Source organism: Lynx canadensis, chromosome B2 (assembly GCF_007474595.2).
Source record: "Lynx canadensis isolate LIC74 chromosome B2, mLynCan4.pri.v2, whole genome shotgun sequence".
Taxonomy (NCBI): domain Eukaryota; kingdom Metazoa; phylum Chordata; class Mammalia; order Carnivora; family Felidae; genus Lynx; species Lynx canadensis.
This window is the reverse complement of record NC_044307.1, coordinates 25,544,436-25,564,579: the sequence shown is the minus strand read 5'-3', so window position 1 is coordinate 25,564,579 and position 20,144 is coordinate 25,544,436. Positions and strand designations below refer to the sequence as shown.

At 41.4% G+C, this 20,144-nt stretch overlaps 1 protein-coding gene and 1 long non-coding RNA gene across 2 annotated transcripts; one reads left to right on the top strand and one right to left on the bottom strand.

Moving 5' to 3' along the window:
- Positions 1-328: 328 nt before the first annotated feature.
- On the bottom strand, positions 329-8,822 carry SERPINB1 (serpin family B member 1). The gene is made up of 7 exons (XM_030314958.1): positions 8,740-8,822; positions 7,369-7,544; positions 5,454-5,591; positions 4,333-4,450; positions 3,186-3,328; positions 2,932-3,099; positions 329-1,193 (listed from the first exon to the last, which is right to left on the bottom strand). Exons 2-7 carry the CDS (start codon positions 7,534-7,536, stop codon positions 789-791), a joined length of 1,140 nt encoding a protein of 379 aa, XP_030170818.1. The 5' UTR covers positions 7,537-7,544; positions 8,740-8,822; the 3' UTR covers positions 329-788.
- LOC115513658 lies at positions 8,821-14,988 on the top strand. Its single transcript, XR_003968780.1, has 3 exons — positions 8,821-8,908; positions 11,763-11,910; positions 14,126-14,988. It is a non-coding gene; the product is annotated as an uncharacterized LOC115513658 (long non-coding RNA).
- Positions 14,989-20,144: the final 5,156 nt, after the last annotated feature.

Here is a 20,144-nt window from a genome sequence, read left to right as displayed (position 1 = left end):
TCAAGCCTTATCCCAAGGAGTACATGTATATTGATCAGACCCTCTCCAAACTCCACACCACAGCATTGCATAAAGCCACCCCATTGCCATAAAAACATGTATCACATGATGGAAACTAAGAACTTTTATCAGAAAACATGCAAGAACATGGTTAACAAGTGAGATCTTTGTACCCCCTCTTTGCTTAACAGTCTGTGCCACTACATTATTCTTTTTTGTCATTTCTTGGAATCTTTTATGATAAGACACCCACTCCTTGACTCCATGTGATCCCACACAAACACCATATTAGGGAGGAGAAAGGGCAACAAAAAAAGGGAAGGCAGGCTATCACCAGTGACTCTTTAATAGTTTGAAAGAATAAGAACAATTAAAAGATACTAATCTTATAGAACAAGGTATTAGAAATATTGGCCAAGGCAAGTTTGTCTTTACAACCCAGACTCTTAATTGAGGTGCCCTCCTATATTTCAATTGAATATCCGTTTTTAGCCTCCCTTCTACAATCAATGTCTATTTCGGCTTCCAAAATTCTGTCTGTAAACTAAATTATAGTATTATCATGTTTCCTTTGGCCATCAGGAGAGCATAGCAAGTTCATAGACTACTATGTTGTCAAGAATCTACACATTTCATGGGTGTATGTAAACAGCCAACAGAGCTGAACTTACAAAGGAAATTAAAGATCTTTTTTCAGATGGTAGTTTTATTGGCAAAGATATATGAAAATTGTCACCATTGAAAGTGCAGGTAATAAAGCTCTAAGCATGACCTTGTATTTCCAGTTTCTAAGGGGAAGACAATCTGCCCAAGAACAGGATGTTAGCAGAGGGATTATGCTTAATAAAGAAAATGAATGGATGGTCGGCAACAAATTCCTCCTCGGGCATCAGCATGGTAAAGGTGGCAACGCCTGCTGTGGCAGCCGCCGCCTCTGTGCCCTCCTCATTGACTTCCACAAAGGACTTATGGACAATTTTTGATATGAAAAGATCTCTAGCTCCTGACATGCCGGACAGATCAGCCTTGCTGCTACTAAAAAGATCCTTTACACCCAGGCGGGATAGGTGGGAGTTAAGGTCGTAGCTCTCTTCCAGCTTGAACCTGGGCAAGTAGACTTTGACTTCAATGCGATCCAGATTCTCAGCTTTGGTCCACCCACGCAGTTTTTCCAAAGTCAATTGTTCCTCAATCTGGAATGAGAACAGTAAAAAGAAGAGGTGAAAACAGTTTTAGATAAGTAAACTAATAAAGCATTATTAAAATGAATGGACCCATTTTATCAGTTGCTCATCAGTCTCCTCCATGTCTTGTGCTGAAACAGATTCCATTTGAAAGATTTCATTTCTTTCAGTGGTTAGTGATAATATAACAGAGCCGTGTTCCAGGCCATCAAGCACCCAAGTACAGGAACTATGGACATTGGGTCCATCAAGTATCCGTCTATCTACCTAACCATACACTCACCTTCCCACCCATCCATCCACCCAGGAATTACTAAGCTCCTACCACACCAGCTTACTGTTATAGGCCATGATGGCTGTGTTACCCTAATCAGTCAAGTGGTATAAGGGAAGATTTTAAAGCTTTCTTCTACTTATTGTGAATCCCATTGATCACAGAGGTTATCTGTGAACCTCACAGAGTTGAAGTAATCTCTAATAGATTTCTTTCCTAAGTAAAAATAGAAAAAAACCTAGTTCCTCATTTAAAAAGGAGTAACAATAGTACCTACCTACAGCATTGTGTGAGTATTAAATTAGTTAATATACATAAAGTGCTTGGCACATAGTATAAAAGACAGCTATTTTCATTACTGTTATAATTACTACTATTGGGCTAGAACAGAACCATTACCCACTTGTTCTAATGATGCTGATTATTTCTTTCATGAGGCTAGAGACTCTTTTTTATATAATCAGAGAAAGAGACGAATACGGAGATACAACTGAAAAAAAGAACATGTTGATTCTAATACATACTCTGTACTTGGAAATGGCTAATATTACATCTCTTCCTGAAAGCAAGTTTGATCAGGGACAGGGTAGAGAAAAACCACACAGCAGCCTAGAGACGCTGAAGAAAACCATACTCTTAACAGTTTTGCCTATTCTGAGTCCTGACATAAGATGGCATAGCCTTTAAATGACACAGAATAGGAATCACATACAAAGCTCATATTAGAACACAGGCTTAGCACTCAAGCCAACATGTCACATGAGTTTTTTTCTGCTGTGTAGCTATTGGAAATTTAATTCACAATCTATATGAATTGCAGCAAGAATGAGCAGTGTAATAGAGTTTTATAGCACATGATGAAACTATGTAGTATAATGTTTTGGGGTTTTCAAATTAAAAAAAAATTTAACATTTATTTATTTTTTGAGAGACAGAGACAGAGCATGAGCAGGGGAGGGGAAGAAAGAGAGAGGGAGTCACAGAATCCTAAGCTGACTCCAGGCTCTGAGCTGTCAGCACAGAGCCAGCCCATCGCAGGGCTCAAACTCAGGAACTGCGAGATCATGACCTGAGCCGAAGTCAGATACTTACCCAACTAAGCTGCCCCAGGCACCCCTGGGGTTTTTAATTTTCAAAAATTTGTTTCAAAAAACAACTTTCATTACATTGCCCTTTCCCCTAAAGTTCTTTTAGGAGAGTTGCCATGAGCTGCCACTGGCCCATGTTACATTTAATATAAATCTTTAGATGTTCTCCACCACACCTGTTCACTGACAGTAGCTGAAAATTGAAACTTAGGGCTCGAGGAGTAACGTCCATAAGCTACTTTACAAAGGAATGACAGAGCATTGGAAAGAAAAGTCACATCAGTAAACACATAACAAGCACCTACTGCCAGCGTGAGCACCCACGACCACACAAGGCAGAATCGATACATCAGGACACGTGAAGCATGAAGCTGGGAATGGTTACCTTCTTGAGACCTGTGGACTCATCCTCAATGTCATCTGGCAGTAGGATAATCATGCTGAGTTCCTTGCCTCGGTAAGGCAGTTCTAGCACGCGGCACTTAAGGTCCTCGATGTAGCCATATGGGAATCTCTTCTTTTGATACATCATTTTCACCATTTTTGTCTCTTTCTGGACAGTTGAAAAAAAAAATCACTCACTTTTTATCTGCATATCCTTAGAGCAAAGAGGAATTTGAGCCAGTTACATCACCTTACCTTATTCAAGCGGAAGGGCTTATCGTCAGTGGCTTCCTTAATGAACTCCTCTTCCCAATTCCCTTTGAAATAGATGGCATTCACTAGCACAAGCTTAGTCATGCTGTCAACCACACCTGGAACCAATAGTTCCAGGATTTTCCCTAAAATGATAAAGTTAACTTTTAAAAAAGATCCACACATCCGAATTCCAAATTGGAACTGACATTTGGTTCTCCCTGAAATGCAATTCAAAAGCATATTCTGTACTTAATTTTCCTTTAACATGGTATTAAGTTAGGAAAACCCTACTAGCATGTTTGCACTTTAAATATGCCAAATAAAAGGGTAAAGGGCCAAAACAAGAAAATTCTCATTTTCTGGAGTTTGTGGTAAACAATGAGGCTGATTTTGTGAATGGCCATTCTTTTTCAGGAAAAAAAAAATCCTTGATGAAAATATTTTGAGTCACTAGTAAATCACTTTTTCAAATCCTCTAAGCAGAAGCCTACTCTCTCTCTCTCTCTCTCTCTCTCTCTCTCACACACACACACACACACAAAACAAAACAAAAGATTTTAATAAATATCCAAAAGGTAGGACAGCTACTCCACTGAAACACAGGATCCACCTTGACCACAGCGTGGCCATGAACAGTTCTTCATATGGAAGACAAGTGTTCGGTGCCCTGACTCCTTCCGTGACTAGACTAGAGAGAGTTGTACCAGACAGTCCCAGCTACCATCCCTGATTTCTTAGACAAGAAGTTCACAATTATTTATGACCACAGCAGCTTGTAAATATTCATTCACAAGTATTAGGATATTTCTTTCCATATGTATATTAACTAATTGGGGCCAGGCTGGATTTTCCTCAAATTTTTTTATTCCTTTTATTCTACAATGTGAGTTTTAATTTTAAAATGTAGCTTTGGGAACATATGGGGGGAAATGTATTTAGCTATTTCAGTTAAATCATGTTGAAGTTTCCTCTTGGAAGAATTTCTACACCCAAACGCTGTCCAACTGGGCAGTGCAGAGCTCATTCCCAGGATGAACTCCTAGATTCCCAGAGTCAGGATGAGGGAACAGGAAAAAAGAAGGGGGAATCAGATGCAGGTGGGGAAGCTGGCAGGAGGAGAATGATTAGGTTCTGCCTGGTCTCTCACCTTCTGTCTGCCCTTTGACCCACTCATTAATCACCTTCCTTGCTTCTTCAGAGGCTTGCTGAAAATCTACACTGGCCAATTCAGCACCATACATTTTCTGAGTCGAAGCTAAGAATTCCTGTTTAAAAAAACAAAAACAGGAAATGTTTGTTTCCTAAAATAGTTCAAAGCAGAAATGGTCCCAAAAGGTATAAATTTCATTGTAACAAAAAAATTCTAACTTTATATTTTTTCATTATGGTAAAAAAACACATAACATTAAGTTTACCATCTTAACTATTTTTAAGTACCATAGTTTTTAAGTACTGTAGTACTGCTGTTCAGTAGTTTCGGTATTGTATAAAATTTACCAATTCTTTTCCAACCTTGGCTAACATTTTCATAAATAAGAACATACTGATTGTACTTGGAAATTAATTGTGGAATTCATGGTTTAGTAAAACAGCCAGGATCAATCTTTTCACTGTGAAGACTATAAAATGAAACCACATGGATTAATAAGAATTCTGACTGTCATGTATTTTCATTCTGTACCATTTTTCTGGATTTTTATAACAATTAAAACTGATTTCTATGAACTTGGTTATGCTAGAAAAAAATCTGCATTGTCTAGTGAGTGTTTTATTGTTTTTTTGTTTTGTTTTTTTAATTTTAGAGGGGGGGGCACCTAGGTGGCTCAGTCAGTTAAGCGTCCAACTTCAACTTAGGTCCTGATCTCACGGCTTGTGAGTTCCACCCCCACAATGGGCTCTGTGCTGACAGCTCAGCGCCTGGAGCCTGCTTTGGACTCTGTGTCTCCCTTTCTCTGCCCCTCCCCTGCTCGAGCTGTCTCTCTCTCTCTCTCTCTCTCTAAACATTAAAAAAAAATTTTTTTTTAATCTTAGAGAGAGAGAGAGCATGCATGAGCAGGGGAGAGTGGGGGAGAAGGGCAGAGATAGAGGTGGGGGCAGGGGGGAATCTTAAGCAGGTTCCAAGCTCAGCACAGAGCTGGACATGGGGCTTGATCCCACAACCCTGGGATCATGACCTGAGCTGAAATCAAGAGTTGGACACTCAACCAACTGAGCCACCCAGGTGCCCCTGTCTAGTAAGCTTTTGAACATGAAGTGCAAAGTACTCACAGGGAGGAAATTATAGTTCTTGTCTCCATACAACCTATTAGCAAGTTTCAGAATATAGGAGGCTCCGCGTTTGTTGATATCGGCATTCAGACTCTGAAATCTTGAATGAATCTCCTCAACTGTATCAAAATGAAGAGCCTAAAATAAAGAAAACATTCTTTCTATAACCATTTGGTTTGAAATTATAAAGTGATTCCTTGGCATTTGCTTCCATCATATTAAATTAATGGGTTTTTATTACTGATTATTCATGATCCCCAGCCCAATATTTTATTAATTTCTCATTGGAGAACAAATAATAGAGAATCCAAAATGTATAGCTTTGTGAGACACAATAATTACAACACTAGAAACTGCTTTTACATCACTTTTTGTTAAAATTATAGCTCGCAATATGAGGGGTTAATAACCTAAATATTTATACAAGTCTGCTTTTTTATCCAAAGAAAATTCTAAATGGTATGTTTATGTCTTATTCTGAATTTAATATAATTTCACTGAAATTTCTCAGAAATAAACAGTAAAAATAAGAATCATTACCTATGCAGGAACACAAAGATATTACAGATAGAGGGATTTTTTTTTCTTATACCATTAGCATCAGTAACTCACTTATTTAAAAATAACTTCTTTAAACTTAACATTTGGCAAAAGTTTAATCCCCCATGTATCAGTTACAGATCAAAAGTCCCTTTATGGTTTTATGAGGCCTGGGCTGGCTCCTTGCTCTTAAGACACAAAGAACAAACCTATACAGTGTACGAAGTCCATTCAATCACCAAGATATGGAATGTTTGCATAGTTGCTATGCTCAATCTGCTTGAAATGGGGGGGTGGCGCTTAAAACTATTATTTACTGAAGTCATAAAGTCCCTGGAAAGCCTCAAAATGAAGCTGATATTACCCTGCGAGAGCAACTAACAATTAGTACCAGGGGAGTAAAAAAAAAAAAAAAAAAAGTGGATTTTTGAAAATTTTTAAATGCTGTCATATCTGCACTGATAAAGATGACTGGTTCTCCATAAAGTACAGCAGTAGAAGCTTTGTAGCTGGAACAGGTCCGTCAGCTTGAATCCAGGGCTGGACTGTCCCTAGCTGCAGGTGCTGTGCACTTTGTGACTGGTATGTTAGACCACTTTCAGCACTCCTTTTCCCTAGATTCCGAGCAAAGCCAGAGTTCCCCTCTCAGAATTAAAGACTATCTAGTACAGAAGTGCCCTCCCCACCCACTAAGGACAGGAGGAGGGTGAGGCACTGCAGCTGCTTCTCCTGCTGTGCTAGTGACCTGCCCTTAACAGCTGCTACGCTTCACTTGTCTCTCCCTGCAGGCCCCTCCCACTCACACAGCCACGTCACAGCCCAGTGAGCCACACTTGGTGCCAGGCACAGAGCTAGGCAGAGGGAATACAGAATCACACAGTTGCCTTGTCCCCTTAAAAGATGACCACTGCCAACTTCACTATGTGTGTTTCCCATGTGTCATTATGCTGGAAAGTAATGTTACATAATAGACATTACTTATGAGGAGCAGGGCATCACATGCGAGGCAGAAACTGGTAAATCCTAGTTCAGGAAGAGATGCGATGGCTTACAGGAAAGCCCACTGGACTACAAGGGGCACACTGCAGGGGCTTTGTCGGCTTTCTTCGCTGCTGTTCCCTCAGCCAAACAAAAACCGGTGGCTGGCACATAGCAGGTGCTCTGTAAGGACCCGATTGTGAATGAAAGCCTGCATACAAATGGATTGTTCTTGGGGATTCTTCTGATATTCTGACCTCACAATGTATAGTTGTGGAACACAGAAGTACAGTTTTAAAAACACACTGTAAGAACTCAAAGGCACTTTTCAGTAGAGACTAGCCATCAGCAGGGAGATGGAAGGAAAAGCAGGTTGTCTTTGGGTGTTTCTGCTGACCTTGGACACCTGTACTGCAGTAGCACCTTGAGTCCCCAGAAAGATCATGGCCAATGCTGATGAAATGCTTAAGGGAGAGAAGAATATATTCCCAGTAGGACTGTCCTCATTCATAGCGTGGAACATGTCCACCGCGAACTGGGTATTTGCTGTGCTCAGCTGCTCCATGGTGAAGACTGCAACACAAAACAGAGGCCCCAAGTTGCCCACTGCCCACACCAGCAAATTAGGCAACCGCATTTCCCCATGTCCTCCTCAGGTTGTGCCAACCGCTATGAAACTTGCACTTTCTCTATCTCTCTCTCTATTTTCAGGAGAGCATGTGCACAAATGCAGGACTAGGGATGACTAGCCAGGGACTCAGCAGGGACAGAGGATCGGGACCCAGGCTACCCTAAAAGGCTCTGAGCTTGCAGACTGGTGAGCCTGAGGAGGGGCCCACTCTGGGCCTTTCCTAAGTTTAGGAGCACACACATTTCCATGCTCCTTTGGTTCAAGCCTCTCATTCCTTTGGGCAATGAATCCACCGCCCATATTTACCTGAAATAAGAATGTTTCTAATTAGAAAATCATAACTACCTACCTATGCACTATAGCAAATTCCACTGAAGGAGATATAATTGTCCTCATTATTGAGATTCAGTCTAACGTTTCCAGAGGTTAAGAATCCCAAGTCTCATAGCTAGCGTAGGATGTGGGAGTTGAAAACCCCAACGCAGGTCCAAGTTAGGCAAGGCAGCCCGACAGGGACAAGGTGACAGGCTACTCCTGCGAGGCAGCGCACAAGTAGGTGCACCTGACCTCTGGGACCAGCCACCCACTTAACCATCGTGACTTCTATCAGAGCCTCAATGTCCCCGCATGTAGGCAGGGAAGACTACTAGCTGTGCCGGCTGCTTAGCGTGTAAGTCATTAACTACATTTTTGTTGTTGATAAAGAATCTCTAGGATCGCACTGGTCTCCTTTCCCCTCCTCCATCCGCAGAAAGGAGAAGCCAGAAACCAGCACCAGCCCGGGCCGCCTGGAAACTGTCACAAACAGATCAGGGAAAAAGAGAGAACAGGAAGGAAAACATTCTGATCTCAGGCTACGGTTCTGCCGACAAGCCCGACCTCAGTCTCCAGCTGGCCCGCCTGGCCTGGAAGCCCAGCCGCGGTGGAGGGTGATCGGGGGCGCCCGGGGGCGGGGCGCACGGCTGGGGGCGGTGGCGTCCGGGGCGCAGGAATGCCGCGCCAGCAGCGGTCGGCGCGGACGGGCGGAGCCTGCGGAGATCACCAGCCATCCAGAGCTCCGGGCCCTTCAGAGCCCCGGGCTGGCCCGTCCCGCCCGGCCCACCTCCCCATTGCGCGTGCCCCTGGCCCTGGTCTTACCGGCTCCGCACTGGACGGGCTCCGGGAAGTGGGGCGCGAGGTGTAGGAAGAAGCGCCTCGGCCAAAGGCCTTTATAGTTGCGGAAGGGGAGTGCCGCCGGGGTGGGCAGGGCGTTGGCTCTTACCCCGGATGACGTCCTAGGAGTCTGTGTGCTTCCATAGAGGCTGAGGTGAGTGTGGGCTCCGCGCCAGGAGCACTGTCCTCCCCAGGGAATCAGCATCTCTCTGAGTTCTAGGCAATCTCAGATCCCTGGCAAGGATCTGATGGGCCATTTCTTACTAAAATATGAATGACTGAGATGATTATAATGTGTCACCTCTTAGAGGGCAAATTTTTGAGTCCCATCTATGTACTCTGAGGTTATTTGTTTGTATTTATTTTTTGGTGTGGAGAACAAATTTGGGACCTCTTGCCTAAGGGAAAAGGGGGGCCTCCGGGATAAGAGAAAACAGAAACAGCTCCAAACAGCATCCTTGATGTCACTGTCTGTCTTTCTAGTACCAAAGTGAAAACTCAGCCCCAATACTTCCTCACAAGTGATGACTACACCAACTGAGTCAGCTCACATATCACACATAATGACAACTCACATCTGTTTGAATGAAGTATTTCTTAGCCACTATGCTAAAGTGTAGACTCATCAATTTTTCTTCCTGGACTGTTAAAACAGAATGGATGACTATGGTTGAATAGTAAAGGCAATAACTATTTCTGTGGGGCTTTTGTTTCTCCCTTTAAAGATCTGGGTATGTAGTTTCACCAAAATTTATAGTATTGAGGGTATGAAATAATTCTGCATCATGGAACTTCTCCCCTGTTTTTTTTTTTTTTGTTTGTTTTTTGTTTGTTTGTTTGTTTTTTGTGGGTTTTTTTTTGACAAATCTCAACATGAAAAGGGGGCAGAGGAAAAATCCTATTGTTTTATTTAGTATGGATAATATAGTGTGAATGGATTTGTAGATTTTTTTCAACTGTGAGAACTTATTTATAATGAAAAGGAACAAAGAAATCACTGTATTACAGTAATGAGTAATAAAAATACTCTCCCTATTAATAAAAAAGCAGCGAGAATTTAATAACTAAGATTGTAGAGTGCTTTATAGTTTATTAGAATAAAGAAACCAACGTTTATTGAAACCAGTCACAATTAAGTTGAAATGATTTGATCACATCTGGTAACCTGTCCATCATTTCATACAGATTTAAAGAACCACTTATTAGCTTCTGCTAAGAGGTCAATGTGAGATAGTCAAGAGTGCAAAACTTCACTGAAAATGTGTTAAATGACAATCAGAGACACATAAACAAACAAAAAAAAGTGTTCTGAATTTTTTTTTTCTCCTGGTATTTTGCATTTGTGCTTACCTGGAGTTAGTAATCTGGGTCAAATATAAAAGGAAACCATTCCTAAATCAATACATTTACTATCTAAGGTCAAGACAAAGTAACTATTCTGTTGAATAACACTGGAGTGTTCTACCTGTGGCTTTAAACTGTATGGCCACTACCAAAGTTCATGCAGAGATACTCTCATACACTCTGATGGTATAGCCAGTTTGGACAATATTTGCCATTTCTACTGAACCTCAAACACGTTTACCCTAACTGTGATCCAGCAATTTCACCCCCAGGAATACCCAGTGAAAATGTGCTGTGAGCACGTGCACCCGGAAATATGTACAAGAATGTTTATAGCAACATTATTTATGTTAGACCCAAACTGGAAACCACCTAAATGCCCATCAACAGAAGAAGAGGTAATTTTTTTAAGTTTATTTATTTCTTTTTGAGAGAAAGCACGAGTGGGGAAGGGGCAGAAAGAGAGAGAGAGAGAGAGAGAGAGAGAGAATCCCAAGCAAGCTCTGCATTGTCAGCACAGAGCCTGATGTGGGGCTCGATGCGGGACTCAAACTCATGAACCCTTGAGATCATGACCTGAGCCAAAGTTGACCTGCAACCAACTGAGCCACCCAGGTGCCCCAGAAAACTAGATGAATTAACACGACAGAATAATACACTACATGTATACACTACATGTGGAAATGAATACACTACAGCAATACACAACAACATGACTGAATCTCCTCCATACACTGTTGAACAAAGGAGTATAAGCTATATGGTTCCAGTTATGAAAAATTCAAAAACAGGCAGAACTAACTCATGGTGTTTGAAGTCAGGAAAGATGCTCTCTCTGGGGAGGAAGGAGTATTATATTGACTATATTTTTCTTATTTTCTGTATTCTTGGTGCTCTGGCATTTGAGGCCCTGATCCTGGAAAGACTGCCCCCACCAAGGCTAGCTGATTTCTAGAGATTGTGAATGATTACCCTGAGAGTGAAACTTTGGCATACAAACCAACCAGTTGGGTGACCATACTCTCATCTATCTTTTTTATCAAACTCCCACACCCCAAGCCAGGGCTCCCCCTGCCCTAAATCACCCCAGGGCCAGGTACCAGATAGCTAGAAACCACCTAAATAGCCCAGAGCCCAGCAAAATGATTTAAATTACCCAATCCTTAAGTTTACTTAGAGTACCTACCTTGCCTTGCCCGTTCCTTCCCGTGAGAACCCCAATAAAGGCTCTGGGCCGTGCTCTGCCCTCTCGCCTTCTGCCTCCTGGCCCAGGTCCTACATGGTCTGGCGTGGTGTAGCCTGGTTTGCCTTTTATTTCTAGGGATCTGTGAGTATAAATTTCCTTCATGATTATCATTTCCATACCAGTGGTGTTACCATAACTGACAAAAACAAATCGCAGTTTCATGTTTAACACAAGGGTGGTGAGTGGGAGCAGCACACGGTGGGGAGGGTTCTGGGGTGCTGATAATGTGTCATTTCTTGACATGGGTAGTGGTTATACAGATGTATTCATTTTGTGATAATACATTGAGTTGTACACATAATTTTTGTGCTTTTCTGCATGTATGTTATACTTGAATAAAAATTAAAAAGTAGCAATGAAAAATGTTGGATGTTAGTGATTATCTTATTTCCCGTCTCCCCTTTCTCCCCTGCCACAGGGTCAATCAGCTTGAAGCTGGCTGGCATGTCATCCAGCGTGTCCACCCCCTAACTGTGATCAGTGGCTTGTGCCCAAGGGATGAGCTGTAAGCTGCATACCCTTCCTGTTCTCCCACGTCCAGCAACCACACAACTCTCCAAATCCAGGTAAAAAGCCCTTCCCGTCTATGCTGTCATGTGGGAACACATCAACCACTGGTTCAAGGTGCACAATAAACGAGATGCAGTATAAATTTTTCAAAGATCCACAGCCACGTTCATAAAACCCATGAGAAGATCTCAAAGCAGCACCAGTAGATGTTTGAGAACTAATTGTCTATGTTATTGACTCCTAGTTAATTGTAGTGTGATTAAAGAACATGATCTCTGTATTATTTTAATCTTCAGAAGTGTTTTGAGACTTGCTTCATAGTCCAGGATATGGCCAATTTTTGTAAATATTCCTGTGGATTATAAGAAAAGATGTCCTAAATCCTTTAGGGGCAGTGTTTTATATATGGCCATTCTGATAAGTGCAGTAATCATTTTATTCAGCTCTATACTTAGATTTACCAAGCATATTTAGCAAGACAATGACTAAAATATCAGTATTTCTATTGACTAGCAACAGACAGGAAATGAAACTAAAAGAAAAATACCACTTAAAGCACCATCAAAAAATCAAGCAAAGGGGTGCCTGGGTGGCTCAGTTGGTTAAGCGTCCAACTTCAGCTCAGGTCATGATCTCACAGTTTGTGAGTTCAAGCCTCACGTTGGGCTCTGTGCTGACAGCTCAGAGCCTGAAGCCTGCTTCAGATTCTGTGTCTCCCTCTCTCTCTCATCCTCCCTCACTCATTCTCTTTCTCTCTCTGTCTCAAAAATAAATAAAACATTAAAAAAATATTTTTAAATCAAGCAAAGACTGTTGTCTGTGTGTGTGTGTGCATGTGTATAACTTATACAGATCACAATAAAAACTTTTAAAAAGGCAAATAATTTGAATAAACCCTTTCAAAGAGAAAAATTCAAATGGTTTATAATGCATAAAAAGGTGTTAAATACAAATTTTAGTGAAATACCTTATATTGACAAAAATTTTTAATTCTAACAATTCCAAGTATGGGCAAGTATATAGAGCCACTGGAATCCTCTCACTCCTTGGGGGATTATGAACTGATAAAAGTACTTTGGAAAATAGTTCAATGTTATTTAAGAATGTTGACCTGGCAATTCTTCCTTCTCCTAGGGAAATTTGTTCACATTTACATCAAAGACATGTACAGGAGTGTTCAAGGTAGCTTTACTGGTGAGCTACAAAGATCAATAGTACAAGAATAGATACAAGAACTGATATGTCCATCCAGTGGGATGTGAAATTATTACTGGGTTCACAACAGGGATAAAATTCCAAAACATAAGTTGAGCAAAAGAAGATCAATTCAAAAAGACTACATTTCAAGGGGCACCTGGGTGACTCAGTCAGTTAATCATCCAACTTCGATTCAGGTCACAATCTTATGGTTTGTGAGTTTGAGCCCCAAGCCAGGCTCTGTGCTGACAGCTCAGAGCCTGGAGCCTGCTTCAGATTCTGTGTCTCCCTCTCTCTCTCTCTGCCTCTTCCCTGCTTGAGCTCTGTCTCTCTCTCTCTGCCTTAAAAACATATAAACATTAAAAAATGTTTCAAAAGATTACATTTCAACATTATTTCACTTATATAAATCTCAAAATCAAGCTTAAAGCAAATTGTACTGCTTTAGAGAAAAGCAAGGAAAATGATTTCAAAAGTCAGAAGAGTTGTTACCTATTAGGGGAAGTGGGGGCTGTTATCTGGAGGGGCCACTTGGAGGGAAGAGTATTTGATTTTTTGACCTGGGTTACTTGGGTACATGCCTTATAATTAACTTTTCAATTATCCTTATGATCTGTGCATTATATTTTACTATAGACAAAATAATGTCAAGTGATCTAACAGACTAATGTACCTCCAAATGCCTGACAAGTCGCTGTATTCATAATTACAGAGTTATATTGAGAAAGGAGTAGAACGTATGAGCAAAAGATAAAGGAGTCCTGGGCAGGGACAGGGGCAGGTGAGCTAGTTTTCATACCGACTCTTCTCCCATGAGATTTGTCCCTTGTGCTGTGTGACAAGTGGTCCCGTGCTGGAGCACTCTCTGATAGACACAGCCCCAGCAACGACTGTAAGGAGTCAGTCCCCAGCGGGCTGGAGGAGACATTGAGGCTAGTCCTGTAGGGGCTTTGCCAGGCTGTGGTGGGGTTGCCTGAAGACGAGGCCAGCCCCTGTGCTCTGAGCTGTCTGCCCAAGTTGGCAGTACCATGCAGTAGTAGCTGAAATTTTTACAGTCTTTTTCATTTTGTGCAGAAGTTTCCGGTCAGATAAAAGCCGGGCTTGAGTGGGGAAACACGTGCTGCATTCATTGGAATAAGTATAAACGAATCCACAAATTTGGCATTCTTATGAAAGAGTATGAAGACTCACCTGTAAAGACCACCAGACTTGAGTAAAGTCATCTGAAATGCCAAGTCACTGTATGAAAAGCTCAGTGCTCCCAAATCTATGCTCCAAAGCAAAGTAGACTTTCTAGAAAAGGAACTGAAAAAAGTGAAAATCAGATGCTCAAAACAAGATGGACTGATAGAAGGCATTATAAGAAGGACACTGTTATTGAAAGTCAATCAAAGTCCATCAGACTACAAGTGCCCTCTCCACGTAGAATGCAAGGGACTCCTTCCTCGGTTTGGGTTTGAAAGGAGAGCTTCCCCGAGTGTTCACACAGATTTCTCCAATGCTGTGTGCACGCTTCTTTCTCCCAATCTGAGGTCTCAATGCTGGTGGGCGAAAGGGAGCTCTTCCTAACAAGAAGACGTCTTCATGCCTCTCATCTTGGGTGCTGCCAGCATTACTTCCCACCGAGTCTTCCTGCCCCAGCTTGACCTACAACAGTAAGGAGCATCAGTCCTCCATGAGGTTTTCCTCATGACCCTTCACCTGCACTTGAATTATTCCTCCTGCCCCACATCCTGAAAGTAGAAGGGAGTTACTCTTACACTTGACCTTCAAACAAGCTGATCATTGATCATCCAGCACACCCACAAAAATCTTGATTTTCCCCCCTCCCTCTTTTCAAAAAGCTAATTTTGAATTAGCTTGCTTGGCCATTCAATTTAAAAAACTGTGGGGTGACTGGGTGACTCAGTTGGTTAAGCATCCGACTCTTGATTTCCACTCAGGTCATGATCTCGCAGTTGGTGAGACTGAGCCCCATGTAGGGCTCTTTGCTAACAGTGAGGAGCCTGCTTGGGGTTCTCTCCCTCTCTCTCTCTCTCTCTCTCTCTCTCTCTGCTCCCTTTGCCCCTTCCCCAAGTGTGTGCTCTCTCTGTCTCTCAAAAATAAATAAACATTACAAAAAATAAAAAGAAACTGTAATTAAAGCAAACTGTTATACTTTTAATCAACATGGAGCTTGATGCAGTTATAAGTCTCACAACAGTGTTTTGTGAATATGTTAAATGTGGTTCTTACAAGTAAATTATTTCCATGTTATTGTGCTCTCTGGATATTTTGTTTTAGATAATCAACCTTTAAAGACATCAGCAAAATTTACAGTATTCCATGAGCATTGAAACATTTTAAACTTAAAAAGTTAATTTTTGCATACCAAGGGCTGTATTTATTTTAAAAGAGAAATGTGACAATTACTATCTACCTAAGGAATTATTAAACTTATTTCAATAACTTATTTTTAACTTGTTAAAACAAGCAAAATGACTCAAAACCACTCTGCAAATAATGTTTTCCTATAAATGGTGTGACAGCTTTAGGTGAGACACAGCAATTTCATGACAATGAATAATTTTGGCCCTTGGGCTGTGGCTGCACGTGTCTAGATGCTCCTGAGAAATTCTGCATTAGCTACATTTTCATCTCTTGGGCAGCTTAATGATTGAGATTAGAGACACAGATAAAATAACCTATGAAAATTTCTTCTAGTCCTTTTATTTTCTGACAAATAATGGCACAAACCTAGTGTTAAAATGTCAGCTGTGTAACATAACTTTATCCACTAGAGGGCCAAATGTCATCATTATTTTAAAAACCAGTCATCTGCTAAGATGTTTAATGCCAGGAACACTCCAGTAGTTCTCCTTCCTCATGTAAGTTCAGTTCCCCTTACCAGGATAGCAGAAATATTCATAAAATTAATTTTCTCTTAGAAGTATACCTGTCAGGGTGCCTGGGTGGCTCAGTTGGTTGAACATCCAATTCTTGATTTCTGCTCAGGTCATGATCCTGGGGTCCTGGGATCAATCCCTGTGTCAAGCTCTGTGCTGAGTGTGGAGCCTGCTTAAGATTCTCTTTCTCTGGGGTGCCTGGGTGGCTCAGTCGGTTAAGCGCCCAACTTTGACTCAGGTCATGATCTCTCAGTTCGTGGGTTCAAGCACTTGTGCCAGGCTCTGTGCTGACAGCTCAGAGCCTAGAGCCTGCTTTGGATTCTCTGTCTCCCTTTCTCTCTGCCTTTCCCCCATTAATGTTCTGTCTCTCTCTGTCTCTCAAAGGTATGAATAAATGTTAAAAAAAAATTTTATTTTTTTTTTTATTTTTTTTATCTTTATTTTTGAGAGACAGAGTGCAAGCGGGGAAGGAACAGAGAGAGAGGGAGGCTCAGAATCTGAAGCAGGCTCCAGTCTCCAAGCCATCAGCACAGAGCCCAACATGGGGCTCGAACTCTCAAACCATGAGATCATGACCTGAGCAAAAGTTGGACACTTAACCAACTCAGCCACCCAGGTGCCCCCCCAAAAAAAATTTTTTTAAAAAAGATTATCTCTCCGTCCCTCTGCCCTTCCCCCTGCTTGCGCCTGCTCTCTCTCTCTTAATTAATTAATTAATTAATTAATTTTGAAAAACAGATATACCTGTCAGTCAGTGTTTTTTTGACCTCACCCCCCCCCCTCCATTTCCTGGATCTGTTTTCAGTATCTCAAAGATATTGAAAGATGTCCCACTTTCTTCCATATCTTTGTTGCTGCTACTACCTCTTCCTGGAATGGCTGACTTCTTGTAAGTCTGGTCTTTGCTCAGTGCCACCTCTTTGCTGGGACCTAACCTGGCCCCTAGGCCTCTGCCCTTGTTCCAAGTTACTTTCTGTTTGCTTTCCAGCCCCCGTTGCCATCACAAGTCATCATGTTTATGAATGCATTGTGTCTTTTTCACAAATTGTCACGTGGAAACAAGGCTTTGACCCTGTTTTTCACTGCCCTATCCCCAGTATACAGAAAAACACAAAACATATAGTAGATGTTTAACGAATATGGTAGAAAAAAGCCTGGATAGATGACTGAAGTTTATAGTCCAGAATAAATCAAGCTGTGTGGACAGATGACATGATATTCAGTAAAGTTTCTTGATGAAAGGTGAGTGGAAAAAAGCCTTTTCAAAGCAAAAGTTAGGCTAACTCTAATTTAAATGGAAATGGAGCCCAAACAAGAGGGGTATAAGTCCCAGGACAATCAACTGGAGCACAGAGACGAAACGATATACATGGCAGAAGATGGTGTAAAGAAATTGGCCCTGGGAACTTAGTACTGAGAAAGAGGCATTTACCAAAGCCTGTGATTGTCATGTACAGCAAAGGAGTGTTAGATGTTTATGGAAATGACCTAAAAGCTGGCTCACTTGAGGACTGAGGTCTCTGGAGGTGTGCTGCAGGGCTCTGCCTTTGGTATGGTCCTGTCTTGCTCCCTCATAAACAACTTCGGTAGTCATAAAGGAGCCAAAGAATACATTGACAAAAAGCACAAATCTAATGTTTATTCAAAGGAACTCCCATGACTGAAATGTCGTCCCAAACCAATATGAAAAAGTGTAACAAAGAAAATACAGATGTTTTACATTTAGATTTTAAGAAATCAATTTTTCACAAATACCAGAGATAGGAGGCCTGTTGTAGTAGCAGTTCACATGAAAAAAAAAATCTGAAATTGTAACTGACTGCAAACTCAGTGTTCGCCAGTGAAGGTCCCAGTAGACGCATAGTCCTCATTCAGTGACAGAGAGTCCCACTGTCCCATGCTCTGACCTGATCTATTTAGAGAATGGCTTTAGATGTGCATGCCACAGATATCCAGAGGAAGATGAGGGTAACACTCCGCTAAGAATTTTGGAAGGAATTGTGGCATAAGAACAGACACACAGATCAATGGAACAGAATAGAGAACCCAGAAATGGACCCACAAATGTATGGCCAACTAATCTTTGACAAAGCAGGAAAGAATATCCAAAGGAATAAAGATAGTCTTTTCAGCAAGTGGTGCTGGGAAAACTGGACAGTGACATGCAGAAGAATGAACATGGACCATTTTCTTACACCATACACAAAAATAAACTCAAAATGGATGAAAGACCTAAATGTAAGACAGGAAGCCCTCAAAATCCTCAAGGAGAAAGCAGGCAAAAACCTCTTTGATCTTGGCCGCAGCAACTTCTTACTCAATACATCTCTGATGGCAAGGGAAACAAAAACAAAAATGAACTATTGGGACCTCATCAAAATAAAAAGTTTCTGCACAGAGAAAGAAACAATCAGCAAAACTAAAAGGCAACCGACAGAATGGGAGAAGATATTTGTAAACGACATATCAGATAAAGGGTTAGTATCCAAAATCTATAAAGAACTTATCAAACTCAACACCCAAAAAACAATAATCCAGTGAAGAAATGGGCAAAAGACATGAATAGACACTTCTCCAAAGAAGACATCCAGATGGCCAACTGACACATGAAAAAATGCTCAACATCACTCATCATCAGGAAAATACAAATCAAAACCACATGAGATACCACCTCACACCTGTCAGAATGGCTAAAATTAACAACTCAGGCAACAACAGATGTTGGCAATGATGTGGAGAAAGATCTCTTTTGCATTGATGGTGGCAATGCAAACTGGTGCGGCCACTCTGGAAAACAGTATGGAGGTTCCTCAAAAAATGAAAAATAGAACTACCCTACGACCCAGCAATTGCACTACTAGGTATTTATCCAAGGGATACAGGTGTGCTGTTTCGAAGGGGCACATGCACTCCAATGTTTATAGCAACACTATCAACAATAGCCAAAGTATGGAAAGAACCCAAATGTCCATCAGTGGATGAATGGATAAAGAAGAGGTGGGATATATATACAATGGAGTATTACTTGGCAATCAAAAAGAATGAAATCTTGCCATTTGCAACTACGTGGATGGAACTAGAGGATATTATGCTAAGCACAATTAGTCAGAGAAAGACAAATATCATATGACCTTACTCATATGAGGACTTTAAGATACAGAACAGATGAACATAAGGGAAGGGAAACAAAAATAATATAAAAACAGGGAGGGGGACAAAACGTAAGAGACTCTTAAATATGGAGAACAAACAGAGGGTTACTGGAGGGGTTGTGGGAGGGGGGATGGGCTAAATGGGTAAGGGGCATTAAGGAATCTACTCCTGAAATCATTGTTGCACTAAATGCTAACTAATTTGGATGTAAATTAAAAAATAAAATTAAAAAAAAAAAGACAAAAAAAAAGAATTTTGGAAGGAATTGGATTGTTCAATTCAAAGAGAAAATGGGCAAGAAGGAAACTTGAGGGTGATATAGGCAGTTCAATATGACATCTTTGAAAGAAGCCTGGTGGTAAGAGGACCAGTGCTGCCTCTTCCTGGCTGAGTCCTTGAGGCAAACATCTCATACCTTCAGGGGCCCCAGCTACATTATCTGTAAAAGAAGAATCATAATTGCAACCTCCTAGGGTTTTTGCGTGGATTTATTGAAATGTCTCTAAATGTTAGAATAGATTCAGATAAGGCACAGAAGGTGGCCACAGCAGGGCCACCTGTATGCACACAATAACTGGATATTACAGTTAAGAATTAGGACATCTAAGGGGGAACCTGGGTGGCTCAGTTGGTTAGACGTCTGACTCTTGGCTCAGGTCATGGTCTCATGGTTCGTGAGTTTGAGCCCCACGTAGGGCTAGGTGCTGCTGGTGTGGAGCCTGCTTGGGATTCTCTATCTCTCCATCTCTCTCTGCCTCTACCCTGCTCTCTCTCTCTCTTTCTCTCTCTCTCTCTCTCTCAAAATAAATAAGCTTAAAAAAAATTTTTTTTACAGTTAGGACATCTAAGGCTGCGCAGGTGTGTTTAGGGTATGGTGACAGGAAGCTTAACACAGATGAGAGCCTGTCCCAGGAACCACAACCTCTAATTTCACCCATAATGACATTAGTACAATTAATGACAGACATTCACCAGTCAGACCAATGAGCCTCTGGGATCCTGGGTGAGGAAGACTGGAAGTGCTCACTCCAGCTCTGCCAGGTGGGAGTGTGGGG

Bases quoted from the DNA above. Each gene is read 5' to 3' on its own strand.
- SERPINB1 (XM_030314958.1), bottom strand. From the start codon at position 7,536: ATGGAGCAGCTGAGCACAGCAAATACCCAGTTCGCGGTGGACATGTTC. The intron at 4,451-5,453 runs GTGAGTACTTTG...TTTTTTAAACAG, and splicing joins AGAACTATAATTTCCTCCCT to GAATTCTTAGCTTCGACTCA. The intron at 3,100-3,185 runs GTAAGGTGATGT...TCAACTGTCCAG, and splicing joins AGCCCTTCCGCTTGAATAAG to AAAGAGACAAAAATGGTGAA.